The following is a 28,000-nucleotide window of genomic DNA, read 5'->3' on the forward strand; positions in this document are numbered from 1 at the left end:
ACAGGGTTCGGAGACTGTCACCTCAATAATGATAAGGTTATGGAAACCTGCGTGGTGTCCTGTCATCAACCCTGACCAGCAGAAAGCCCCCGGTGGCTACATGGGGCGCCCTCTCCCCTCCGTGTCTGCGGCAGAGAATTTGCTGGAACACAGTCACCTCCACTGGGCCAGGATGAGCGAGACACACCACCTTCTGCCCAGCGGGAAGGGATCAAACCCTACCTTGCAGCCCACTCCCCCTCCTGGCTCACCGCTGACGTTTACTTGGGACGACCAGGCAGATACAGGGCCAGACCCAGCAGCAGGCAGGCTCAGGGGATGGGCGGGGGGGGGTTGGAGAGAGAGTCCCCGCCCCAGAATGAGGGGTCCCTTGCCCTGCTGCAGGTGGGCGCCGGGCAGCTTGGTGGGTCCACAGCCTCCAGGCTCAAGGGACAGGAAAGCTGACCTCTTGCTGTTTTTTGCAGCCTCCTGCTCGGTGGACTTGGAGAGGCCTTGCTGGTTTTCTCGGAGCAGAAGGGCTCCTAAGGGCAGGAAGAGTCGACTCACAGGTGCCAGCTAGGGTACACAGCCCCTGGACGTCGGACCTCCCTGTCGAGTGTGTTAGAGGGAAGAAAGCCGGGACGGTGAGGCCACCGCTTCTCACTGCATCGAGGAGAACTCTCCGCGGGTCTCTGGGCTGCTGCAGAGAGTGGACTGTGTTCTGTCTTTCTGCTCCCAGAGGCTCCCTCAGGTCCTGCGGACCGCGCCGTGCCCAGGGGTGCAGACCCAGCTACGGGAGTCCCCCCTGTACAGGGATGGCTCTGCTCACCTGGACTGATACGCAGGCCTCCTTACTAAACACCTGTCACCAAACACTGCTTTGACTACTTGATGGTGGTGGGCTCAAGGCATTTCGTGGCACTTCGTTTTGTTTTGTGTTTTTACATCTTTAGAGACTCTTCTGGGGACGTCCTTCCCTTGCTCCCATGGGCTTGCCTGGAGCCTACCCTCAGCAGCTTACGAGCACAGACAGAATTCCCCAGGAGGGCTTCCACTGGGGGACGGGGCAGGGGTGAGGGTTGAGCCAGAGTTCCGAGCCAAGGAAGACACCAGCAAGGACATTGTTACTCCGGATTGAGTGCCGAAGCCTTTTGGTGACCGTGTGTTGTGTTGTGTTGAATTCTGTACACACTTTCTTTGCCCACTGTTAGGTTCACTTGCTCCTCAGTGATCACCAAAGGGAATAGCGATTATAATTCTTGATGCTCCCTGGACAGTGAAACAAACATAGAACATATGTATACACACAGGCACACACATTTATATTCATATTCCTTAAAGCTTTTAATCCATTTAATTCCCTGATGGCTCAGAGGAGGTTTCAAATCATTGAACACTGAAGTATATATTTCAGGCTGGATTAAAAATTGGATGAAAACTCTAAACCTTGCCTCTGGGGGAGTCAAATGAATGAATATGCATGAAATGGTAACTTGATTCTGAACCCACAATGAAGGTTTAAGAGAATAGTGTCTAACTCCCAATATTTCTGCTCATGACAGGTTCTGAATACCCTAACTACTCTGCCGGATGTCGGTTTTGGTCATTCGGAGATGTAGAAGGTAGTGAAGTCATGGTGAGTCTTCCCCAGGCAGGAAGCCAGGCTTGCGGTGTTGGACATGCGCGTCATCGATGGAGAACCATCTTTAGCCTCTGGGAAATGAGCCTCTCCATTCTCGGCTCTGTGAAGAATAAGGTTAGCTCAGTCAGGGGCCATTCTTCCTGCATGTTCTCTCCAGCTTGTTGAAAAAACAAACAGAAAATGACACAGATGGGAACGGATTCGTATATTTGGAACTTTGGGCACCTTAAACCCATTTCCTTGTCTTTTCCTGGTCTCTGCGTGTCATTTAAGGTAAAAGATGTTCAGCGTGACCTGGACACAGATGCTGTTTCAGTTTGCTTTTTGTTCTTCATCTGGGGTGTTAAACTGTATAAAGGCTGAGGATCAAGTAGAAAACTGAGTTTAGAATTGCCCTCATTCTTTTGCCCCCACAAAACTCTCTCTGTACAACTGAGTTCTTCTTTTATGGAAAGTGGCATCTGAAATGTCATCATAAGCCTGTCTTTCCAAGTGCCATTAGGGCAAGTGGAGATTCCTAAGTCTGGAAAGAATCATGCACAGTTAATGGGCCCATCTCTGGTTTCCAGGGGACCTGTTCTTTTTTTTTTTTTTTTTTTTTTAAGATTTTATTTATTTATTTCAGAGAGAAAGTGAGAGAGCAGGAGCAGGGGGAAGTGGCAGAGGGAGAAGCAGACTCCCGCTGAGCAGGGAGCCCAACTCGGGACTTGATCCCAGGACCTGGGATCATGACCTGAGCTGAAGGCAGACACTTAACCCATTGAGCCACCCAGGTGCCCCAAGGAGACCTCTTCTTCAAAGAATCTCTACTGAGGATTTTTAAATTTTTGTTCATTTGATTTTTTTTAATTGGCATTCCAGAGTCCCATTGTTTTTATTTTTTTATTTTAATTTTTTAATTTGAGTAGAGTTGACACACATGTTATATTGATTTCAGGTGTACAACTTAGTGATTTGACAAGTTTATACATTATGCTGTGCTCACCACAAGTGTAGCTCCCATCTGTCCCCATACATCGTTGTTATAATATTGACTGTATTCCTTTTGCTGTGCTTTTTATTCCCGTGCCTTACTCGTTCCATAACTCATTCCCTCCCCCCCCCTTCACCTGTTTTGCCCAACCTTGTACCCCCAACCTCTCTGGCAATCATCAATTTGTTCTCTGTACTTATAGTTTTGATTCTGCCTTTTGTTTATTCATTTTTTTTAGGTTCTGTTTATAAGTGGAGTCATAGCGTATTTGTCTCTCTCTGACTCACATTTCACTTAGCATAATACTACCTCTAGGACTGTCTACGTTATCTCACATGGCATGATCTCATCTCTTTTTTATGGCTGTTTAATATTCCAGTGTGTGTGTGTGTGTGTACATATTTTCTTTACCCATAAGGCTATTGTAAATAATGCTGCAATAAACATAGGGGTGCATATGTCTTTTCAAGTTAGTGTTTTCATTTTCCCTGGGTAAATACCCAGTGGTGGAATTACTGGATCATAGGGTAGCTCTATTTTTAACTTTTTGAGGAACCTCCACTGTTCTCCACAGTGGCTGCAGCAGTCTGCATTCCCACCAACAGTGCACGAGGGTTCCTTTTTCCCCACATCCTCACCAACACTTGTTGTTTCTTGTCTTGAGTTTAGCCATTCTGACAGGTGTGAGGTGATATCTCTTAGTGGTTTTGACTCGCATTTCCCTGAGGATGAGTGATGTTGAGCACCTTTTCAAGTGTCTGTTGGCCATCTGTAGGTCTTCTTTGGAGGAATGTCTGTTCAGGTCCTCTGCCCACTGTTTAATCAGATCGTTTGCTTTTTTTGGTGTTGAGTTGTATAAATTCTTTATAAACTTTGGATACTAACCCCTATTGAATATATCATTTGCAAATATCTTCTCCCATTCAGTAGGTTGTCTTTTTGTTTTGTTGATGGTTGCTGTGCAGGGCTTTTTATTTTGATGTAGTCCCACTAGTTTATTTTTGTGTTTTATTCCCTTGTCTCAGGAGATATAACTAGAACAATGTTGCTACAGCTGATGTCAGAACGATTACCGCCTGTGCTGTCTTCTAGGATTTGTATGGTTTCCGGTCTCACATTTAGGTCTTTAATCTGTGTTGAGTTTATTTTTGTGTATGGTGTAAGAAAGTGGTCCAGTTTCATTGTTTTAAAAACTCAGGTCTTCTCTTACTTTGACACTAGCAGGAGGCAGAGGATAAGGGGTTTCTTCAATAGACCGTTCTGTTTCCTTCAGCTTCTATCTTTTCTAGGGCTTTTTTTCTCCACAAGCCTTAACTTCTATGTTTTATGCCCAAGTTCACATGCTCAGCTCTGAATGCAGGTGAGCCCAGAGCTCTGTAGATCTGGGGGCTGGCCCAGATTACTGCAGCCTCCTTAGCTCTCATTATCTGTGGCTCTCTGGGCCCCTCTGTGGGTGGGAATCCCCAGGTAACACCAGCACTCCCTTCTGTCGAAAATGATCCGTTTCGCCATGTCCTCTCTGGGTCCTGATGATCCCTGACCTTGCTGGCCCGAAGTCAAAGCCAAAGTGCTTGGTTTTTTCATTTGTACGAATAAAGAGTATGCTTTCCATCCAGAGAGGCAAGGTTCTGTGTGATTGTGTATTGTTATTAATTTGCTATGGATAGAAAAAAAAAATAAACTGTTTTCATAGTAATTTGCCTTTCTCTTCAAACTCGGCTGGAGAGTATTGTAAAAACAGTTGTTATCCTCGGGAATGAGGGTTGGGAGGAGAGTTCTTGCATCTTAAACACAGGCCCAGACTTCTACCAACATCCAGGCTACTTAGCTCTGAACAGTGAGGGTGACCCTGCTCCTTCTACTGGGCCAGTGCTGTCCAGCAGGGTGACTCGAGATAGCCACGTGTGACCATTGAGCACCGAAATGGTAAGCATCCAAATTCAGATGTGCCGTAAATAAGTGTAAGTATACGCTGATTTGAAAGATTTAGTATAAAAAAAGGATGTAAAATATTTTGTAATAATTTTTGTACTGGTTATGGATTGAAATGATATGTTGATATGTTAGATTAAATAAAACATTATCAAAAAGAATGTCTCATTTCTTTTTACCTTTTTTAATGGGCCTGCTGGAAAACTGCCATCTATAGATTTGGCTCGCATGATGTGTCTGTTGGTCAGTGCTAATCTGGAGCGGTTCACCTACGCTGAGCCAGGGAAGTGGGGAAGGAGATGGGTGTTAGCCGCAGCTGCTGGAGATACCGACCCCATAACTGTATCTAAGACACTGAGTTATTGAATGCTTATCAAAGGCCGCCATGTTCTGGGCGCTTTCTACGTGTCACATCATTTCGTTTTACCAGTGGTGGGGCAGACAGCATTCTCCCCCGTTTTACCAGGGAGATTCAGAGAGGTTCAGTACGTTTTCCAGGGTCACCCGGTGAGAGCTCGAAGCCAGGTCTCTCTGATGAAGCCTGTCCACCTTCAGCCGAGAGAGTTCCGTGGTGAAGGAGAAAGGAAGCCGCTCCCATCTCACAGGGAGTTATCCATCCTGCACTTAAGTGCTTCCATATGGATGCCTGACGTCGGTGCGGTCCCTCGTGGCTTTCTCCCTGGAGGCCACGGCTTTGCCAAAGGGTGGGGTCTACGGTCCGTGTCCCAGCTGCCTTCCCTGTGTTCTCGTTGCTCCCACCAGTCTCCTCCCTTGGGTTGTGTCTGAGATCCTCCCTGCATGGGGTTGGAGTGACCAGCAGCCCTTTGGGAATCATGCTGCTCCCACCTGAACTATAGCTCTTACCGTTTCCAGAACGAGCAGCCACCGCTGAATGCTCAGGCTCGGTTTCTCAGGGACGGGCATGTTCTGGTGGCTGTGGAGTCTGAAGGTTGAAGGAGCCTGGGTGACAGTGCACTTGGTCTGCAGGCCCACCAAAGGGGGTACAGTTACAGGTCTGGCTGAAAACGTAAGCACATACGAATGCAGTGGCTGGTTAGGCACGCTTAGAACATGGTATCTTTCTTGAGTGGCTGGCTTGGGCAAAGTACTGAAATAGAATATGGAAACATTTGGAAGCTCAAGGGGTTGGGACTCTTTGGGAGTCTGTGGTCCTTTGATTCTTGTTCCGGGGAAGGCCAGTAAGGAGTGAGGCTCTTGAGCTTCTCCTGGCCCTGCCCTGGCTTCAGGTTCTGTAACCTCTGCCCCACCCAGAGGGAGGCTGTGCTGGCTTGTTCCCAAGATGCCCACACCCCAACTCTGAGGGTATTCACTCCCCTGTGTGGTTTCTGGCCCTTTCTCTTGAACCTTGGCTAGCTCTGTGACTTGCTTCCGCCAGTAGGACATGGTGGAAGTGATGCTACATGACTTCCAAGGCCAAGTCAAGAGCAGCTTTGCAGCATCTGCCTTAGTCTTCTAGAACAAGCTCTGGGAGCCCTGGGCTGACATGCGGAAGTCTGGCCACACTGAGGATTCTGTGCTGCAGAGACCAGGTGCAGGTGCTCCAGTAGACAGGCCCTGCTGAGCACCCCCTTCTAGACACCGTACCAGGCCACCAGACTGTGAGGGAAGCTGTCCTGGACACCCTGGACCAGCCCATCTTCCAGCTGACTGCCATCAGGTGACCTCAGTGGATGCCACGTGGAGCAGAAGAGTCACCCAGCCCCACCGCAGCTGCGTGAATTCCTGACCACAAAATTATGAGAAATTGTTTTAAGCCACTAGGTTTCAGGGAAAGTCTGTCACACAGCAATAGATAATAGAGCGGAGGTCTTGGAACGCTGGTCCTCTTACGTGGCTCCGATCTGAGCTCTCTGAGCTCCTCCCCAGAAGAGACTGTTGCTCCAGGAGAAGGAGTCGCTGCTCCAGCTGACCTCTCGCCCCGGGCAGCAGGGCCCCAGCTGACGGTCCCAGGCTTGCCCAGAGCCCATTACAGGGCAGATCTGTACTCTGGGCTATAATACCTCCTTCACTCATTCGTTCATTCAGAACTTATCGAGAGTCCACTACGTGTCAGGCTGTTTGGCCTTCCTGAAGCTTGCTTTCCGGTAGTGATGGAGACAGACGGCAAACGAGTAAATAATGGAATTTCAGAGATTTAAGAGCCTTTAAGAAAATAAAGCCGGGAAGGGAAAGTCAGACTCTTCCGAGCGCCTCCTGAAAAGTACAGAATTTCTCGTCCCCGATGTGCGGGATCTCGGGCACACTGGAGCGCGCGGCTGGCGGGCTGGCGGGCTGCGCGGCCCCGCGCTGAGGCTGACCCTGCGCCGAGCGGAGCTGCTCGAAGTGCTCCGCTCGTGAGGCATCTCCGGGTGTCCTCACGAGGAGCCTCTGGTGGAGGGCTTGCCGGTGGCTTCGTCTTGCAGAGGAGAAGGCAGCCACAGAGAAGGTAACTCCCCTGAGGCCCTGGGGCGAGTTAGAGCCGGTGTGAGGACTTGAAGGAGGCCGCCTGAGCTCCTGGCCCCGCTTGCGGGCCCTCCCCATGCCAGGGGACGGGGGGCCCGGACCTGCGAGAGCAGACGGAGCAGAGTCGGAGGCGGGCAAGTCCGACCATGTGCAGGGAGTGGCGGCTGAGGGCCAAGGCCAAAGCCTGAGGGAGGCCGGGGAGGGAGGTTGGGTGCTGGGATGGGAGAGCTTAGGCTTCGGAGTGCCCGGGACGCTCCTTACAGGGTGCAGGTGCTCCAGAGACGTTCTCTCACCAACTGTTTACAGCCCTGAAGGTCCGACCTCTAATGAGGCCTCAGAGGCTCTGACAGGACAGGAAACCTCCCCAAGCTCCCTGCTCCTCAGCCCAGACTCCAGAATGTTTTCACTACCCGTCTTCCTGCCCCCCCCCCACGCTTTGGCTTGTCCATGGGCATTGCCCACCCCCTGAGCCCCCTCCCCAGATGGCTGGGTTCTGAGCAAACCAGAGGAGCGAGCCCCACGCTGGCGGCCCTCCCGCAGGCTGGGTGCTGCTCACCGCCCAGCCCCCCGCGCCGGCCACCTGCCGGGCAGCCCCTGGGTCCTCTGAACGGGGGCGGCGAACGGCCTGGGAGGCTGAGCCCATTCCAGAGCCTGCACAAGGCTCCCTCTGTTCTGGAAGCTTTCAGAAGGCAGCAGACACCCCGAGCTCCCGGTGAAATGAGGGGTTCTTTGCTCCTGCAGGGAACTGATTTTCGGTGGCCTGCCCTTCGTAAAACAAACAGTGGTGTCTAAAGCTTTGTGTGGCTCCATCCAGGATCTGCTGGGGAGGGGTCTGAAGGAGCCGCGCCCCCGCCACCCCCTCAGCTCCCCGCCCTTGGCAGCTGAGAGTGGAATCCCATTTCAACAGGTGCCTGAGCCAAAAGGAACATTTGGGTTCTTTATTTCCGGCCTGCGGTGTGAAAGGGCCTGCGGGGCTGGCGAGGCCGAGCCTTCGCACCCATTTGTCTTCACACCGTCATTCCGAATGAGCCTCAGGGAGAGCAGGGGAGCCTTGGGAGGCCGGGGATTAATCCAGACCCTGGTTCCCAGCACCAGGGGTGTGCTGGGGCCCTGGGAAGTTACGGGGAGCTGGGGGAAGAGGGCGCTAAGTCAGAGGTAGAATCCCAGAGCCTGTCCAGGCTCTCTCTGTGCCCTGGCAAGTGATGTCCATCGTTCCTTCATTTTCTCCTCGCTCCTTCATTCTTCACACACACACGCTGAATGCCCGGGGGCTGGTCTTGGTCACAGGTGCTTCTGTGCACTCCATTGCTGAAGGTGGGCCTGGTTCCTCACGTCGGTGAGGCCGTGGGCATATCCTGCCGCCCACGGGGATGCTCGAGGTTGTCCCCAAGGCCCAATCTCCCTCATTCTGGCAGGAGCAGCTGTGAGGGACTTTCTATGTGATAGGAGACGGAAAGCAAATACAGTTGACCCTGGTACAATGCAGGGGAGAAGGGTGCTGACCCCCCCACACAGTCGAAAATCCATATAGAACCTCTAACTCCCCAAAATCGTAATTAGTAATAGCCTACTCTTGACCAGAAGCCTTACTGATAACATCAACAGTTGATGACATGTGTTTTGTATGTTATGTGTATTATATACTATATTCTTATAACAATTTAAGCTAGAGAAAAGAAAATGCTATTAAGATTGTAAGGAAGAGAAAATGCATGGATAGTACTTCAGGTATATTTTTTGGAAAAAAATCCATGTATAAGTGGACCTGATCAGTTCAAACCCATGTCATTCAAGGGTCACTGTATCCATTCCCTGTCCTCACAGAGGCCCTGAGCCTTTAAGAAGAGCGGCAGACAGAGCTGTGCTTAAAAAAATGCAGCTTTACCGCGATGTAATTCACATGCCCTACAATGTATCCGTTTAAAGTGTACCATTGGGTGGGTTTTAGTATGTTCACATGATTCTGCAACCATCACCACTATCTAATTTGAGAACATTTTCATCACCCCAGAAAGAAACCCTGCACTCATGGTCATTCCTCCCTCCCCTGCTCCTGCTGACTGGGCAATTCGCTTTCTACATCTACAGGTTTGTCTGTTCTGGAGATTTCGTGTGAATTGGGATCATGCAATACGGGGCCTTTTGTGTTAGACTTAGGTTTTTAAGTAGTTCATATACTTCTCTCCAAGGCTGCTTTCCATAGCAGCCACATCTCTGCCCGGGGTGGGAGAACACGGGCCATGGAAAAACTGAGGGGTTAGGAATAAAGGACCCCCAGCACCTGGAGGCAGGTGAGGGAGCTCAGGAGAGAGGCAGCAGGAGGGGGCGTGGGCAACACTCTTCCAGAGCCCTGGGGGCTCCGGTCTCAGTTTATTTTTCAGCGATCCCCCATTTGATCCTCAGGCCTTCGGTCAAGTCTTATTGCAAGACATGCTGGTGTTGGATGCACTTTGGGGAACAAAGGGTCTGGGTCTCCTGCGTGTGGTGAAGTTGGACAGGGGAGAGGAGGACTGGTCACCACTCTCAGGTCAGGTGGCAGCACTTGAAGCTTTCGGCTCCCAGCTGCTGTTCCCCCTGAGGGTCTTGAAGGTACCACTGAGTCAAACGTGTGCTTTCTGTTTGTGTTTTTATCTACTGCTTATCATGTCTCCTCTAAGTCAAGCACTCTGTCCTGGGCAAAAGGGAAAAACAAACATGGCCGTTGGGGGAGCTTGCACTCCGACACAACCGATTCATGGGCACATGACATGAGGACATGGATCAGGAGGCAGAGAATGGAGAGCATCATGGGGAGCTGCCCTCTCAAGTTTCCCGGCCACAGCCTTGGTGGAGGCCCAGTAGAGGCCTGTTTGTAACCTCAGCGTGGGTGAGGGGAACAGACCTGATGGATGGAGGGGCTGTCGGCCTGGGCTGGGGATGGTTCCCTCCTCTGCGGCCCCCACGTCCCCATCCCTGTCTGTCACCCCTGCTCAGGGTCCCCACGGTCCGCCTCCCTCAGTGGAGTGTTGGAGCTCTGAGGCACAGCTCTGGGATGCTGGTGTGGAATGGGCTAATTGCTTACCCAGTGTACATCTCTTCTTCTTCCTTAGCGTATTTGTTTGCTAGGCCTGCAGTAACAAACGAAGTACCGCAGACCGAGTGGCTTAAACAACCACATATTGCCTCACAGTGCTGGACGCTGGAAGTCAGAGACGGGGTTTTGGCGGGGTTGGTTCTGAGGGCTGAGAGGGAGCGGTCCGTTCCAGGCCTCTTGTCCCTGTGTCTCTTCGCATGGTCTCCCTTCTATGCATGTCTTTGTGTCCAAATTCCCTCTTTTTATAAGAACACCAGACATTCTGGTTTAGGACCCAGCATAACGGCCTCATTGTAACTTGATTACCTCTGTAGAGACCTCATTTCCAAATAAGATCACATTCTGAGGTACTGGGGGTGAGGACTCCAACATACCTTTATGTGGGGGCCACAATTCAACCCGTGACACTTGGTAATAGCAGTCATAGCAATCAGCTTTAGTTGAGAGGCTGTGTATACAGCTAATAGATGCACCCCCCCACACACACACACACCTCCTGTGTAGCCCATGCAGCTTATTTGACTGGGTTCAGGCCAAGGAGATGTAAGCAGAATTTGGTGGGTGACACTTGGGGACAGTTCCTTCAGAGAGCTCAGATAGGTAGACCTCCTGCCTTCTTCCAGCTTCTTTCTTAGGTTGAGGTCATGATAGCTGGAGTTCTAGCATACATCTTGGGCCCTTCCAACCTTCCAGTTGGAAACTGTGTTCTAAGGACAGTGGGGCAGAAGCTGGAAGGAGCCTGGGCTTCTGACAAGACAGTGGAGCCACCTCCAACCGTTTTAAATGGGAGAAAATAATTGAATTCTCCTTTCTTACTTCCAGTCTCTGTTACTAGCTGCCAGAGGCAACCTTAACGTAAAGAGCCTCCAAGGCTCTACGGTGCAGTGGGAAAGGCAGGTAGGAAACCAGCTACCGAGGGAAGCCAGCTTCTCCCTCTCCCACTCCCCCTGCTTGTGTTCCCTCTTTCGCTGTGTCTCACTCTGTCAAATAAATAAATAAATAATCTTAAAAAAAATAAAAAAAAATAAATCCTCTACACTTGCCAATTCTGTGGTCTTGGGCTCTGAGTCTTAATTTGTGTAATGATAAAAATGGAGGGTATAATACCAGGGCTGTTTTAAAAACGAAGCACAATTAAATGTATAGCATTTCGCACAATGCCTAGCACACGTTGGATACCCAAGGAACGGTGGCCATTATTAATATTACAATTTTCTATAAAAGAAATCTTGTTCTAGTCCCCATGTGAGGCTCCACTTACCTTCTGACAACCAGAGTTTACTTTTCCCTAAGACCAAGTCTCTGATTTACACACATTGTGTTCATGAGGTTCCCATCTTATTCTCTTGGCCCTCTTTTGATCTTGAGAACCTCATTAGTACATGAGTCCCTGGGTTGCCTCGGTTCCAATTCTGGCACCTTCCAGTCTGTCCCCTCCAGTGCAGGTAAGCCTTCCATGCTCAGCCAGCTTACCAGCCAAGTCAGAATATAGGAAGCGCTGGGGGCTATACATTCTGCCCAAGGGTCTTGGTGAGTGAAGAGGGTCTTCCCGTGAAAAGAGTAAGGAATCCGTTGCAAAGATGGCGCCAGTGTTCACCCTTCCCCGTGCCCCTGCCGTTTGCAACTCGATGGAGCCATTTCACCACTGCTTGCATTTGAGCCAGCCTTGGGACTTGTTTGGCTTATAAAGGCAGTGGAAGTGACAGTACCAGTTTTGAGCTAAGGCCTTAAGAAGCCTTGTACTCTTCCACTTGCTCTCTCGGACTCTTCTTAGAGCCCTTCTCCCCACCAGGCCTTTTCCTTGGCTGCCGAGCTCAGCTCAGCAAGATTCCTGCCCAGCCAGTTTAGCAAACATCCCTCCCCTCTCCCCCACACCTAACCGAGTTCCTGGTATTTTTCCATCCACTGACTCTCTCACCCTGCCCACTGGCTATGCGTCCCCAGCTCTCTGTTGGATTCGGAGTTGAGTGCAGTCTCTCTCTGCCCCTGTTACAATGGTCTTGACCTCTCCTGCAATAGTCTTGAGTAGATTTCCTTGCCTGTTTAACTCTGCCCAGGGTGTGTTTCTTTGACAGCTTCCACCATGAGAACAAGCCCGGACTTGCCTGCTGGAAGCTAAGAGACCACGTGGAGCAGGGCTAAGTCCTCCCTGCCAAGGCCATCCCAGACCAGCCTGCCCTTAGCCGGCTGCGGACGCCTAAATGAGCCCGGCGGAGACCAGCTGAGCTCGGCTTCGGTAAGCAGAACTGTCCAACCGACCCCGGGGGGCACGAGAAATCAGGAATGTTTGTTAGCTTACCCTGCTGCCACTGGGGGTGGCCTGATTTGCGGCAATATTGTAGTCAATATAAGTGACGACGGGTATAGCGGAGAAGGAAAAGGTAAGAGAGGCAGAGCAGAAGGACGTTTGGAAAGAACCGCTGCCCTGAGCTCCTTGGGGCCTGCAGAGCTCATATCGTGTGGTTCCCCCGGCATTAGCGAGGGACAGCTCTATCTCTTCGGCTATTGCACCCCGGAAGGAGGAGGGAGGATAGGGCTGCAGCTGAATGTGTGCATCCTGCAGTCACAGGGCAACAACCGGAGGCCAAGGAGGACGGAGCCTGAGGGCAGTGAGGGGCTGGGGGACGCTGGGGTGGCCTCCGCGGTCTATGCCAGCTGGGGAACGATGGAGAACAAGTGAGTCCTAGGTTCCACATCACTTGGATTGAACGCAGGGGGACCGAGCTATGAGTAGCAGGCTGAAGAACTCTGAAATATCAGCACTGAACACACCGCACGCTGGAGTCCCCTTCTGGAATATTCTCCGGCCCGGTCTGGGCCCCACCCTGCCCTGGGCCTGTTCTGCTCCCACATAGTGTCTCTTGCCTCCTCAGCCGTTTCTTTATTTTTGTATCTTTAAAAATTGTGGTAAAATACGTCTAACATAAAATGTACTACTATGACCATTTTCAGTGTCTGTTTCCGTGGCATTAAGTACATTCACAGTGTTGTACCACTATCACCGCCATTTCTGGAACTTTTCATCACCCCAGATGGAAATTCAGTACCCAATAGACAGTAACTCCCGATCCCTTCTTTCCCCCAGCCCCTGGGAACCTCGAGTCTACTTCCTGTGTGCCTGAATTCGCCGAAGCTAGGCACCTCATGGAAGTGGAGTCATAAATTTGTTCTTTTGCAGCTCTCAGCTCTTTATTCTCAAAACCACAAGTTCTGTTTTTAGACATCTGAAAAGCAGCCCACCAGGGATCAACACTTTCCTTAATACCCATCCCCCCTCCCGTGGCCCCTGCAAGAGCTGGGCTGCATGACCATGACCTTGGGGTATGGGTGTCCCTGTCCTCATCAAATCTCCCCACAAAACAAAACAAGTCACTCCTCCTGACCAAGCTCCTGACAGGGGCCATGAGGACACCCCGCCCTGCATTTTCCTTTCCGCTTTGTGAGTCCAGCCGGTCTCCCTCTGCACTCTGAGCCACCAGCTTGTCCCCGCTCCAGTGCGACAGGGAAGCCATGGCCCGCTGAGGGCACTATGGGCCTCGGGTTTATCTCACCAACCCCCAGAGGGCAAGGTCCATATTCCTGGAGTGGCCCCAAGGTGCCCCACCCAGTTTGAGGCCAAAAGCTTAACAAATAAATATCGCTTTAACGGCAGAGGCCCCTGGCTTGAGGTAAATTGGAATCAGACCAGTCCTATGGGGCTGGAGCAATCTGGTGGAGCCTGAAGTCTGCAGGCAGCCTGTGTGCCCAAGTGGGTGAGGTAAAGAGGATGATGAGGGAAATGCGGACTATTGCTACGTTTCCACCCACTGTTGCCCCACCCCCACCGTACACATGCTCACACACACACACACACACACACACGCGCGCCTGCCTCAGGGACTCATGTTTTTCAGGCCTGAGATGGGAAGGCTGCTCCAGACATAAGTCCAAGGAAGTATTTCCAGAAGACCCTGCGGGCCATGAGCAGTGGGGTCAAAGGTGAAACTGAGAGGGAGAGGGGGTCTTTTTCTCTCCCTTTTTTGAGAACTTAGCACTGCCCTGGCCCTTTGGCAAGTTAAGGACGGCATGGAACATTACTGGGGGCCAGTAGGCGGGACAGTGGTGGCGCTTGAGGTGGGGAAGCTGCCTTGGGAGACTGTGGGCACCCAAGGGGGCAGAGGAAGTGGGGAGGGAGAAGGGGAAGGGTGGTCAGCTTGTTACCATGTGTGATTCCCCCGCGGGCTCTCAGGTTGCCTTTGATCAACTTTGCCCACAGAGGGGGCACCAGACAGAAAATTCCACCCTGTCTTAGGCATGGAATTTATTTTTATCCTGTGGCAAAGCTGATTCTCCATTATCAAGAATCCCCTACCTCCCTCCCCAGGTCCCTTGGTCAGGCAGGTCTACTGCTGCCTGTATCGAGGTCTGCAGAGCCTGGGGACATCGTCCTGGGCAAGAGGTGAGGAACACCCCCCCACCCCACCCCCGAGCCCCTGTCCTCCTGTCTTTAACATGGACAAGAACCCCTTCATAGGTTTGTTGAAATAATTAAATGGGAAAAAGGTACATATATATATGTAAATGATATGTGTGCGTATATATTCACCATATATTTATGTACATACATCTGGGTACATATACCAGATATATGTATGTACGTACGCATGGTGCTTAGCACGGTACGGAGCACATGATAAGCAGTAAATATTACTATCAATAACTTCATCCTCATCCATGATGGCTTTCCACAGTGGTTGTTGGCTTTAGGTGGCAGGAGACTTGGAATAAATGGAATGTGGCAATAAAGTAAAGTGACTTTTACATCTATTAGCACTTACATATCCAGGTGAGCGTGGAACATGCAGGCACCCCAGAAGTCCCCATTAGGGGTCACAGAACAGGGCACATTACATTCTCCAGACGCCCATAAACACCAGTCTCAAATGGCACTCTGTACTCGAGCAACCGGTCCTTTCTCAGGCTGGTTCACTTTCCCGGATCTCCGTGACCGTTCCCAACACTTTCACTCTCTCCAAACCCCATTCCCCTTGTTTGCCCTCCCCTCTCCCGGGTAGCTGGGCCCCAGCTCCTCCTGAAGGGAAAATAGAAGCTGCCAGATGAGAACTTCACCTCCCCATCACATCCACACAAACCAGCTCGCATTGGCACCCCTCTCCCCTTCCTTTTACGGCTGAGGGGTGCCTCCTCTCCAGCTTAGCATCAATCCCTCCTTCTCTGCTCATTTGGATTCTAGCTCCTCCTGCCACCTCGGGAACCTGACCACATCTCCCTCTTGGTTATTTGACCCCTCTTTTTCAACTGGCTTTAAACACCCTCAAGTCTTTCTTAACAACAACAAAACAGAAACCAAAAAAAAAAAAAACCAAAACGCCAAACTTGACTTCTTTCTTCATCCCGCTGTCAGAAGCTGGCTCCCCACGTACCAACGTGGCCACCGATAAGACAGAGCCACTGGTCTTGCCGCAGCAGGCAGGCCGTCGGGAAGCGAGCGCAGCGTGGTTTTCAGAGCGGGGGACACAAGCTCAGGATGCGTCAAGAATCGGAAGTTTGCTTCGAGGTGAGTCTTCCAATGTGGGGATCTAGGACTGGGTCACAAGCACCACACCACAGCCCAGGGTTGGTGGGGACAGCAGGGGAAGGACTCAAAGCACCTTCAGGCTCAAGAGTTGAAGGGTCTTTGGGGACGTTTCTGTAGTAAACAATCGCACTATTTGCTTGGAGGACAGTCCCCGAAGAGTAAAGAAATGCTAATGAAGACAGTAGAATAGCCACCTCGGCTAACTGGGCGTCAGGGGTGGTTTCACTTTTCTGTGTCCAGGCTTAGTGTGGGCTAGACGGTTTTGGTTCTCAGCTTTGAGCTCCAGCCCTAGCTCCTTCCTCCCACAACTCAACTCATCAAGAATTTTCTCTGCTTGCTGATGCCATCTTCTCACCTCCTTCTCACTCCTCCGCCCTCCAGCCTGACCTCAAGCCCCTTCTACAACAGTGCTCATCCTCAGCGACCGTCCCGTCTTTCAATCCGGTTGATACTTTGCAAGCCTCGTCACACACGGCCTCTCAGGGCCTGGGTCTCCTGCTCCTTGGGGCCCATGAGCCTACGCTCCCCGGGAGTCCTGCTACCTCTCTCACACCATTCTTTCTCTTCTTTGCAGACTCATTCTAGTCTATCCAGGTATTAAACATGATCGTCCCCCCAGGCCTGGGCCTGGGGCTTCCCTCCTCCCTGTAGGCTTGCTCCCGCGGCAATGCCATGTCTTCGTGTAGCCCCAGCTACCATCTATGCACACATTTAGAAACGTCCGTCTCCAGCCCGACCTGCCTTTGGAGCTCGAGGTCTACATGACATCTCCTCTGACTGTCTCCAAGCCTTTGCAGGCCAAAATCTCTGTAGAAGTGAAGTTAGCACCGTGACAGACCAACCCCCGAATTTCAGGGGCTTAGCATAGTAAAAGCTTACGCCTCTCCAGTACACCAGTCCAGACCGGAGTTCCTGCTCCGCTGGTTGCTTCTCTCACACGGTGAATCAAAGGTCCCGGTTCCTCCCACCGGCTGGCTCTGCCACCTGCTGTATCCTCAGAGTCCTCTGCATTTATCCAGCGGGTAGTGAGGGAGGAACGAAATGCTTTCCCTCTGCCCTCCTAGATTTAATAGCTGGGTCTATGAAACAAACGGACAACAGGCAGATTAATAGGAGAAAACTATACAAATGCATTCATTTTTACTATTACATGCCTGTGGGCATCACGGGGAAAAAACAAAGTGAATACCAGCCCCCCAACAAAGTGGGGAGAGGAAGGTGGGGGAGGTAAAGACAATCCAGGAAAGAGGAAATGATTTTTAGGAAGGACGAGGGGGGACAGTGTGTGACGAAGCTTGTCTCGCTGGCTTCCAGTCCCCCCTCCTGCAGTGAGATTCAGTCTTCCCCGTTGATGAAACTCCCCAGGAGGGGAATCTATGACAAACCGAGCTCCTTTTGGAAGATCCGGCTTCAGGCAGGTAGGGAGAGTGCATTTGTTGTTTTTCTAGTGCCTTCAGCTCAAAGTAACCAGTATGCCAAAGGGGCACATATTGGGGTGACATGTCCTGAACTCCTTAGGGAGGGAGAAGGGGAGTGTAAAAGCCACACCTGAGTTTTTTGTTTTTTTAAGATTTTATTTATTTATTTGACAGAGAGAGAGACACAGCGAGAGAGGGAACACAAGCAGGGGGAGTGGGAGAGAGAGAAGCAGGCTTCCTGCGGAGCAGGGAGCCCGACGCGGGGCTCGATCCCAGGACCCTGGGATCATGACCCGAGCCGAAGGCAGTCGCTTAACCAACTGAGCCACCCAGGCGCCCCGCCACACCTGAGTTTTAAAAGCTTTGGCCTGGGAAATGATATCGCTTCGACTCATGTTCCACTGACAGACAAAATCAGTCATGTGATATTATGGGTTGGATTGTTGCCTACCATCCCCCCAAAAAGATATGTTCAAATCCTAAGGACAAGTACCTATGCATATAACCTTATTTGGAAATAGAGTCTTTGTAGATATAATCCAGTTATGATGAGATCACATTGACTTAGGGTGGGTCCTAATCACGTGACTGGTGCCCTTACAAGATGTTAGAAAGTTGAGCATGCAGATATTCATAGAGAGCAGGTGACCATGTGAAGACGCTGAGACACAGGAGAGAATGCTCTGTGAAGACAGGGGCAGAGATTGGAATGATCCCTCTGCAAACCAAGGGACACCAAGAATTGCCAGCCACCATCAGAAGCTGAGAGAGAACTATGGAACGGATTTTCTCTCAGAGCCTCTAGAAAGAACTGACCCAGGCACCACCTCCATTTTGGACTTCCAGGCTCCAGAACTATGAGAGAATAAATGCATGTCAAGTCATTCAGTTTGTGGTACTTTGTTACTGCAGCCAAAGAAAACCAATACACTTGGCCACACCTGGATAGGAAAGGAAACGTAGTGCCACATTTCGGTGAAAACTCCATCCTACTGAACGGCTTCTGTCACAAGATGGAAGACTGAACTCACCCTCTTCCCTCCCACTCCTGGACCTCTTTGGGTGCTTCTTACCTTAGTATGGGCACCGCCCTCCTTGTAGTTGTCCAGGCTAGAAACTTGGGTTCAACCATGACCTCTCCTTCTTCCTCTCCTCCCATATCCATTACCAAGTCCTAAATATCTCTGGGGTCTATTACCACCCACTCCCCAAGCTGACACCCCATGTCCTGATCACTAAAGAAGACTCCTGACTGGTCGGCCTTTGCCCATGCTTACTTCTTGCTGAGCTTCCCCTGAGACTCCTGCCTGAATTTAGTTTCCAAATCTCAAATCTGCTTACGTCATGATCCTATTTAAATGCGTTAAAGTTGTTATATTGTCCAGAGGATAAAGATAAATTCCTTGTGGTCAACAAGGCCCTTCATAGTCCAGTTGTGACGGTTCATTTGATGTGTCCACTTGACTGGGCCATAAAGTGCCCAGACATTTGGCCAAACATTATTCTAGGTGTGTCTGTGAGGGTGTTTCTGGATGAGATCAATATTTGAATTGGTAGACTAAGGCAGGTTGCCCTTTCTAATGGTGCTGGGTTTCATCCAATCAATTGAAGACCTGAATAGAACAAAAAGGCTGAGTAAGAGGGAAATCCTCCTGCCTGATAGTCTGAGCTGGGACACTGATCTTTCTGCCTTCAGACTCAAATGGAAAGATCCACTCTTCTTAGGTCTTGAGCCTGGTAGCTTTCAGACTAGAGCTTACACCTTTGGCTCTCCTGGTGTCCAGCTTTCTGACTGCATATCTGGGGACTTCTCAGCCTCCACAGGCATATAAGCCAGCCTATCTATCTATCTATCTATCTATCTATCTATCTATCTATCTACCTATCTATCTACCTATCTATCTATCTACCTACCTCCCTCTCCATCCTTCCTCTTGGTTCTGTTCCTCTGGAGAACCCTGACTAATACATTGAATCTATCTATCTCTCTGGTCTGGTCCAGAACCACACCCCACAAGGCCTCCTGATGTTGGGGCTTTGCATGTGCTCTCCCTCCTAGAAAATCTCTTTCTTCTCGTCTTGTCCGTTTTACTGCTATTCGTTTTTCCTATCTTGGGTCAAGAATCACTTCTTCCCTAATTTCCTTGACCTGGTCAGAGCTCTCAACTAGATGCTCATTAACACACCATGAGCCCCTCCACTGTAGGACTCGTCAAAGTTATGCAGCCATTTGACCGTCTGTCTTTCCTATAGCCTGTAAGCTTCAGCAAGATAGTCACCATGTCTGTAGTAACTACCCCTCACTACTTGGCCTCAGCACCTAGCACAGTGCCTGGCCAGAAGAATGTGTGGATTGAGTTTTGCCACCATTTTGGGGGAGTATCTACTTGGAACACATGCCAGGCATGATCCAGAGCCGTGATAGACAGTTATCCCTGTCCTGGGTTGGGAAAGGGGGAAGAGACAGGTGAAGAATAGATGGCTTCCATGCAGGGGTTTCTCTATGGGGACCTGTCACCTCCACCACAAGGGCAGCCAGTCAGAATGGAGGCAGAAGGGAAGCTGGGGGCAAGTCAAGACAGATTCCACACAATTGCTCCAAGGACACTGGCATCCCTCAGAGCATCACTGGAACAAATCTTCTGGAATTAACCATTTTCTCTCTTTAAGGCTTGTTATGGACTGGATTGTTGTGTCCCCGCAAAGTTCATATATTGAAACCCAAACCCCAGTGCAATGGTATTTAGAGATGGAGCCTTTGAGGGTAACTGGGTCATGAAGGTGGAGCCCCCATGAGGGGACTAGTGCCCTTATTAAGAAGAAACAAAAGAGAGGCGCCTGGGTGGCTCAGTCAGTTAAGCCTCCAACTCTTGATTTCAGCTCAGGTCATGATCTCAGGGTCGTGAGATGGGGCCGTATGTCGGGCTCCGTGCTGAACGCTGAGGGTGGAGCCTGCTTGAGATTCTCCCTCTCCCTTTGCCCCTCCCCACCTTCCCCTCACCTGCACACTCTCTCTTTCAAAAAAACAAAAACAAACAAACAACCCCACAAGAAAACTTGCGCCTCTCTTTGGTCTCTGCCACGTGAAGATACAATAAGAAGATGAGGGCCTCACCAGCCGCCACCTCGGCAGGTGCCTTGATCTTGGACTTCCCCGCCCCCAGACCTGAGAAAGAAACGTTTGTGGTTCAAGCCACCCAGGCTGTGGCATTTTTGTTATAGCAGACAAAGCAGACTAAGACAAAGCTGGATTTTATTTCTTGAAAATGCCAGAAGTCGTTTGGTGCCCAAAGTGACTGGAATAGGTGATGGCTCAGTAAATGATAGTATTTCAGGTCAAAATGGAGGGGAAGGGGTGTCTTATGGAGACTGATTTCTTTCTTTCTTTTTTTTTAACATTTTATTTATTTATTTGACAGAGTGACACAGCGAGAGAGGGAACACAAGCAGGGGGAGTGGGAGAGGGAGAAGCAGGCTTCCCGCAGAGCAGGGACTCCGATGTGGGGCTCGATCCCAGGAGACCCGGACCACGACCCGAGCCGAAGGCAGACGTTTACGATTGAGCCACCCAGGCGTCCAAAGAGACTGACTTCTTATCCCACTTACAAACTGGCCCCCAAGGCCAGACCTGGACGAGGCATCCCCCACGTGCTTTCTCCCAGGACCTGCTGCTACGGGGCGAGTTATATATAATATAATACATAAAATAAAATATATTTTATATTCATTATCTGCTGTGCCCCTCACCACTTCCTGAGAGAAAAAGCCGGAGTCAACCCCATTTTACAGCTAAGGTCCAAAGCTCGGGAAGTTTCCCGCCCTGGCCCGGCTCACTCGCTGGTGACCGGCCAAGAGCACCTGTTACGAGAACTTGACCCTCTGACATCAGAGCCTTTCTTTGAACCACTCTTGTGCACTGCGAACCAAGTGACTGCTTGAGCGGGCAGTGGTTTATTTAAATAAGGTTTAGAATCAGTATTAAAACAATAGCCTCATTATATTTCACTAGGGGAGATAAAGCACGTGAAAGTGCTATGCTGTTAATTACTGTAATATATATACGCGTGCACACACACAGAGACAATGCAAGGGAAACATGCTTTCCAGATCCGTGCTACTAAAAATACTAAAAATGTGACTTGCGGCCCAGCAACACTGTCCCTAGAATCTTGAGTGCCCTCCTCGACCTAACGACTCAGCATTTGCTTTTTATTTATATTTATTTTTTTTAAGATTTTATTTATTTATTTGAGAGAGAGAGTGAGAGAGAGAGCACAAGAGGGGGGAAGCGGGAGAGGGAGAAGCAGACTCCCTGCTGAGCAGGGAGCCCGATGAGGGACTCGATCCCGGGACTCCAGGATCATGACCTGAGCTGAAGGCAGTCGCTTAACCAACTGAGCCACCCAGGCGCCCTCAGCATTTGCTTTTTTTTTTTTTTTAAAGATTTTATTTATTTATTTGAGAGGGAGAATGAGATAGAGAGCACATGAGAGGGGGGAGGGTCAGAGGGAGAAGCAGACTCCCCGCTGAGCAGGGAGCCCGATGCGGGACTCGATCCCGGGACTCCAGGATCATGACCTGAGCCGAAGGCAGTCGCTTAACCAACTGAGCCACCCAGGCACCCTCAGCATTTGCTTTTTAACAAGCTCACATGCGTACTGAAGCTTGAGAAGCCCTGCCAGCGTCAGCCTGGCCTTCCATCTGTTACTTGCGGCGACCCCTCACACTAACAGCTATGACTCTCAAACTTCTGAATGTAGAAGAACCACTGGGGAACTTGCTGCAAATATGGATTCCGGCATCTCGCTCCCAGAGATTCTAGAATTCCCAGACTTTTTCATTTCTAAAAGGCATGCCAGGTGATTCTGATGCATCTGGTCCTACTAGGACACCGTACTTTGACAAGCACTCATCAGATCTTTAGTTTCCCAGCAGAAAATGTGTCCTTAATAGTAACTGGGCTCTGGAAACTTCTTTTGGCAACAACAGAAGCCCAGATCTTGTCTTAATTGGAACTGAGAGAACTGTTTCAGTTTGGGAAAGTCTAGATAATAAATACCTAATTCTCCTCCTCCTCTGCCTCTCCATTCGTGTCTGATTCCTATTCAGTTCTCAGCAGCTGGGACTCATGCTTTGATTTAGAACTGGGGTAGAGACTTTTTGAGAGTCATCTTAATCATTCTGCAAAAATAAAAAGCTTGCGCTGGCTCTTTCAGGATGGTTGAGTTGGCACACCTTTTTAGATCACCTGGGGAGACCAAATTGCTGTGGCACGTGAGCTCTGGGAATCCTGCAGAGCAAATAAGCTCTCTCAAAAGTGAGATCTCAGGGACTCCAATGACCAGACAGCTCCAGAAAAGCCCCATCGCCAAAAGGTGATTGGGAATTAAAGGGAATTCCCAAACTTGGGATGGCCAGAGGTTTCGGCGAAATTGACACTGTGGGACATTCGGTGTGCTTAGAGAGGTTATCTGTGTTCAGTGGCTGTGAGGTGGGGGTGTGTACGAAGATGCCGAGGAAGCCTGGAGAGGGAGAGGGGGGCTGTGTGACAGGTCTGGAAGCAGGAGGCCCCTTGCTGGGCCAGAGGACAGATGGCAGCCAAGGATCAGAGGGAGCTTTGAGGCTCGGGTGGGGCAGGAGATCCCAGATGTGAAGCAGAGGTGCAGCTAGACAGGAAGGAGGAAAAGCAGGCTATGGGTTGACTGCAGGGTGTGGGGGAGTCTGGGGAGCTTGTGACAAAGCCAACTGGGGGATGAGCCAGTGAGGAAAGTGACTGCGTTGCGAAGACTGGGAAGCAAAGGAGTGTCCTGGTAGGGAAGAGGAAAGCAACTCCCTCCTTCCTCCCTTCCATCAGTCCTTCCTTCCTCCCTCCTCCTTTCCTTCCCTCCCCTCGCCTTCCCTTCTTTTAGTATATGTGCTGCCTGGAAAGCAAACCCTTTCTGAGAGCAGAAGACTAGGGGCTGGAAGTGGGCTGGGGTAGAAAGAACACAGAACAATCTAGGACCTCAGGAGACCCACCTGGGAGCTGACAGCAGGGCTGGGTGAAGGGCAGGAAGCATCCCATCCAAAGAGCCTGTTTGCATTTGGAGCTGACACGTGTAGAAGCTGAGTGGACGTGTGAATGGCCTTGGCTTGGTGGCATGTCGTGTCCACTCTGAGTGTTCTGGGCTGGACTGTGTGCCCCCTGAAGTCCTGTGTGGCCCTAACCCCCAGAGGTCAGAAGGTCACCCTGTTTGGAGACGGGGCCTTTAAAGAGGCAGGGAAGGGTCAATGAGGCCCATCCGGGAGAGAGCTCATCCAGTCTGCTGTCCTTATAAGAAGAGGGAATCCACGGGCGCCTGGGTGGCTCAGTTGGTTAAGCGACTGCCTTCGGCTCGGGTCATGATCCGGAGTCCCGGGATCGAGTCCCGCATCGGGCTCCCTGCTCAGCGGGGAGTCTGCTTCTCCCTCTGACCCTCCCCCCTCTCATGCTCTCTCTCTCTCTATCTCATTCTCTCTCTCAAATAAATAAATAAAATCTTAAAAAAAAAAAAAAAAAAAAGAGGGAATCCACACCCCCAAAGAGAAGCCAGGGATGCGCAGGTGCAAAGAAAAGGAAGATGAGGCAGCAGGAGAGACCCCAGAGGAAGCCAGCCCTGCCGACACCTCCCTCTTGGGCTTCCAGCCTCCAAAACGGTGAGCAACAGGCTGTCTGTTGTTGCGGGGCTGGGGGGCTGGGGCTGCATGGAATGCACCTGCGACATTCCGTGTGTCCTGGGGCGATCTGCTGGGCAGCAGGAGGGCGGAGAGGGAGGAGTGGGGGACGGCAATGAAGGCTGAGAAGGCAGCCCCTCTTCCCGCGGGGGGTGTTGTGATGAGTACTGGCTGCGGAGTCGTTCACTAGGGGGGGCCCGGGTTCTTCAGGTGAGCGTTGGCACCTGGGCTCTGTGCAGACGCAGCTGCGGGGCTGAGGGGCAGGAGGTCCCATGCTCTAGGCCGTTTGTCACAACGCCCTTCCCCAGACTGGGGGGTGGGGGGTTCCCAGACTAGCTGCTCGAAGCTTCCTGGTCTTGCACGTGGGAAGCCTCTGGGAGGGAGCGGATGAGGGGGAGAGAAGCCACCAGGCAGCCCCACCTGGCAGGGGGACCCCTACAAGGACAGCGGTGCAGGTGAGTCTGGCCGGAGCCGTGGAACTCCCACTTTGTGGTGGGGGCTGCGGGCGGGGCGGGGAGCAGACAGGCGGGCCCCCTGGTCTCCCCGGGATCCTGCAGTCAGCACTTGGGGGTCCTTTGGGCTAAAGGCAGCGGCAAGGGCCCGCAGGTGTGGGAGCTGCCTCCTCGCCGCGGCCGTCACCATGGTCCGCCGGCTCTCGGGTCCCTGAGGGGCGGCCGGCACCTCTGCGCACCCAGCCGCGGGGACAGGACAGAGGAGCGCCTCCCGGGGTGCGAGTCACGGGCGGGGGGTACGTGAGTGAAATACCACAGCCTCCGCCTGGAAAGGTGGAATTCTCAGGGCCAGCTCGGGCTGACAGCAGGTGACCGGGGCCGGGCAGACAGGATCGCAGAGTCGATGCCCCCCAGCCCTGTCCCCCACTGCGCTGGCACCTGCCTCACGTGATTGTGTGCCAGTGGATGGTTTCTGGGTCCTGAGAAAATGACGGCAAATGCTGTGTGTGTGTGTTTGTGTGTGTATGTGTGTGTGTGTAAGCACATCTGTGTGTCTGAGTGCGTAGAGGCAGGAGGGGCCTCTGGTCCCGGTGGGGGACCCGTCTGGCCTGGCCGACAGGAGGAGTGGGCTCAGCTGCTGGCCTCGGGTGGGCGAGCAGGTGCCCAGGCCGCCCCCGCAGGGCTGTGCTCCGTGTGTCTCCTCCGGAGTGAGATGGCGGAGGCACCCACTCGGCCAGGAGAGCAGTGTGGGGGGCTCTGCCTCATCGACAACCATGTAGCTCCCCGCTGCTCCTCACCCCAGCCGTCCTAGGGCTCGGGGCAATAGGCTGCTCACCAACAGTTATTTCTGTTCTCTTTATACCTTTACACAACGGCCTGGCCCCTTGGGCCTCCTGGAGTTGGACTCTTAAAAACCTAGGATGTCCTGCCTGGGCTGGAATCCGTCGTGTCCCATCAGGCCCGAGGGGTACCTTTGGGAACACCGACGCAGTGCCCCCCACCTCACCCCACTGCACCCCAACAGGACTAGGGCTGGGCTGGTGGGTGGGGTCTGGAACGCACGGTTTTTACAAAAATGATTTGAAGTGAGTGCTTCTGGCAGAAGATGCCATCAGCCTCCCCATTGGACCCACTGGATTTTTTTCTCTTTTTGGTCAACTTTTAGGATTGATCAAAGCCCCTCAGAGGGGAACGACCAAGAACTTTAGGGTTCCAAAGGAATGTCCATTTGGTGGGGAGGGGGCCTGGATACCACCAGCACCTTGAGGAAGGCTGTTTTTATGGTCGGATTCATTGTAGCCAAACTGCCTTTTTTTTTTTTTAACAGCCTGTGATCTTCTTGACTGTTCTCACTCATTCTTGATAGTTTTGTGGGACAATTTCCACTGTTTGTTTCCAGAATGATTTGGAAATCTAGAATGCTTGTTTTTCCAATTGCTCATGCTGATGCAACACCGTGTTCTGGTCCGCCAGCTGGGTGTGCCAGGTGGGGTGGGCCCTTGCAAAGGGGGGTGGCGATTACAGTGAGTTCAGTGAAGAAGCGACTTACGGAGGTGTGGACAGGTGAGGGGACCAAGGAGGCCGAGAGGCCTCAGGACTAGCAGGGTCCCTTGGGTGGGTTGGGGTTGGGCTGTGGGACCACAGAGCTGGACCTCCTTCTCCTGCTCTTATTCACCCTTTGGCAGAGCCGAAGCGGCAGCTGGAGGGCAAGGGAGCTTGGGTGGCGTGGTCCGTGGGGTCCGAGCTGAGCAAGACCAGAGCAGAGACCTGATTGATCATTCACCCCATGGGGTGATTGTTTTGCGATGATGGCTCATTAGACTTGACTAACATTTATTTGGTGAGTTCTGTGCACCACGCATGGTGCTGAGTGCTTGCGGATATGGTGGTGGATACAGTTCCTGTCCTGCTGAGCTCTGTGGTCGAGAGTAGCAGTTAATGACCGTGGAAGTGTCTCTCTGCCCATCTGACGAGGCCTGTGTTCTGCAGGGACATTTGGGGGCTGAGGCGTGACGTCTCAAGCAGCTCATAATCCCTAAGCCGTTCTCTGGACTCCACTGTGCTGTGGCCTTTCCTGCCAACGGACTGCCTGCCGGATGTGTACTTGGCCGCGTCGCAGAGAAGAACGAGTGTGCATTTGCTGGTCACGTACTGATGGAGGACTAGCAGCCAGGGAACGTGCAGTCATGGAGCAAAGGGAGTCTGTGATCTCTAGAACACACTGGAAAACCCATACGTCGATGATGAGAACCTGCTGGGACGAATGTTGGCAGCCACTAACACTGGAGTGTTTCACGTGTGATCTTCCACTTCGTTCCAAAAGCCCCTTAGCTCACTTGTGGCAGAAGCATGTTTTCCAAAAAGCCCGTGTTCTCCCAAGGCCCAGAAGTGTGTCCCACATCTGCTGTGAAGGCTGCTCGGATCCCAGAGGTCGAAGCTGTGGACTTCGCAGCTCCCGATCCCTTCCTCCTTCTGCACAGAAAGGGCCGGTGGCTGCATGTGGGTGGGGAGAGGGCCCCAGCCAACCCGAGGGGCCATCTGGGCAGCAGGTCAAGGGGGACAGCTGAGGTCAGCCTGGCTCCGGCCTTCCACAGTCTTAGCTTCTCTGGGGTGACCCACAGCTTGAGGCAGGAGGGCTGGTTGCGCTTTGGAATCAGACCTGGATTTGAATCCTACCTTTCCTACTTTATAACTGTGAGCTCTTAGGAAAGTGTTTTTCAGAGCCTGTGTCTTTGGCTGTCAGGTGGGAGCAGGATCCGTAACTTTCCGGTTTCGGAGATACGTAAGAACCTGTGTGCGGAGGGCCTGTAGTCTGGGATCTGCTCGGTGAGGATGCCATCCTCCCCGCTCTGCCGGCGATGTCCAAGGGCTTCTCTGCCTATCACAGTTCGTGTTTCTGGCTTCTCATAGAGCCGTCCGGGTGCCTTGGTAAGGCGTCCTGATTTCAACCTGCCAATCTCTTCGGTATTTACTCCCAGGGCCGAACGATGGCTCTAACTTGGCCTGCCTCGCCATCGTGTGCCAGGCTGACTCCTGAACAGCAGTTACCAGCCTGCCGCCTTGGACGCATCCACTCCAGCCCCATCTGGAGAATCTGGCCTGCCCTGCGCTTCCCTTTCGAGGTTCTGCATTCAGAGTTCCCTCTGGAGATTAGTTATCATGGCACCTGGGAAAGATGCCTTCTACCCCAGCCCCCCAGTGGTCCCTCCTCAACATCTGGAAGCCCTTCAGGGACAGGCCCTTGGGGTTCCTGTTGTCACCCACAGAACCTAACATAAGACCTATTTAAAAATGGTAGGTGGACCCCAACGAAAAAGCAAAATGGGAGGGCTGCTCATTCGTGAGGTCTCCAACGTCATGAGCGTGCAGCCCTCAGCCCTGGTCCCCCACCGACTACAACTCTCCACCCCGGGCCCGGCGCCTGGCACACAGGCCTCATCTGAACAGCGACCCCAGTCAACCCTGGATGAGGCTGTCTGCTGTGCACCAGCTCTGATTTGCAATACGTGAGCTGTAGCTCAGTCCAGTTTAAATCTTTCTGGCCAGGTGCATCCAGCTAGTGTTAGAGGCAGGGCTGTATAATCTGACGTCAAAACTACCTCAGAGACTGGTGCGATTTTTTTTTTTTGTATTAAAAACCATTTAGTGTTGGGTGCCTGGGTGGCTCAGTTGGTTAAGCGACTGCCTTCGGCTCAGGTCATGATCCTGGAGTCCCGGGATCGAGTCCCGCATCGGGCTCCCTGCTCGGCGGGGAGTCTGCTTCTCCCTCTGACCCTCCCCCCTCTCATGCTCTATCT

General features: G+C 51.8%; 1 protein-coding gene and 1 long non-coding RNA gene across 10 annotated transcripts in view; both read left to right on the forward strand.

The window, feature by feature from the left end:
* Positions 1-4,209, forward strand: part of TMEM241 (transmembrane protein 241) — a 115,764-nt gene extending 111,555 nt beyond the window's left edge. For 4 of the 9 annotated variants that reach the window (XM_064577817.1, XM_064577816.1, XM_064577825.1 and 1 more), the window contains one exon: positions 465-4,209. In XM_064577817.1, the coding sequence (XP_064433887.1) occupies positions 465-863 (399 nt within the window). In that variant the 3' untranslated portion in view covers positions 864-4,209. The remainder of the gene's footprint in view (positions 1-464) is intronic. The other 5 variants (XR_010407284.1, XM_064577819.1, XM_064577818.1 and 2 more) reach the window with 3 other exon arrangements.
* A 7,797-nt stretch (positions 4,210-12,006) lies between these two features.
* LOC135362507 (uncharacterized) lies at positions 12,007-27,992 on the forward strand. The gene is made up of 4 exons (XR_010407287.1): positions 12,007-12,298; positions 15,467-15,619; positions 23,601-23,733; positions 26,193-27,992. It is a non-coding gene; the product is annotated as an uncharacterized LOC135362507 (long non-coding RNA).
* The last annotated feature ends 8 nt before the right edge of the window (positions 27,993-28,000 follow it).

This window comes from Mirounga angustirostris, unplaced genomic scaffold (genome assembly GCF_029215605.1).
Source record: "Mirounga angustirostris isolate CCGP_5_RB_7025 unplaced genomic scaffold, mMirAng1.0.hap1 SCAF_14, whole genome shotgun sequence".
Taxonomy (NCBI): domain Eukaryota; kingdom Metazoa; phylum Chordata; class Mammalia; order Carnivora; family Phocidae; genus Mirounga; species Mirounga angustirostris.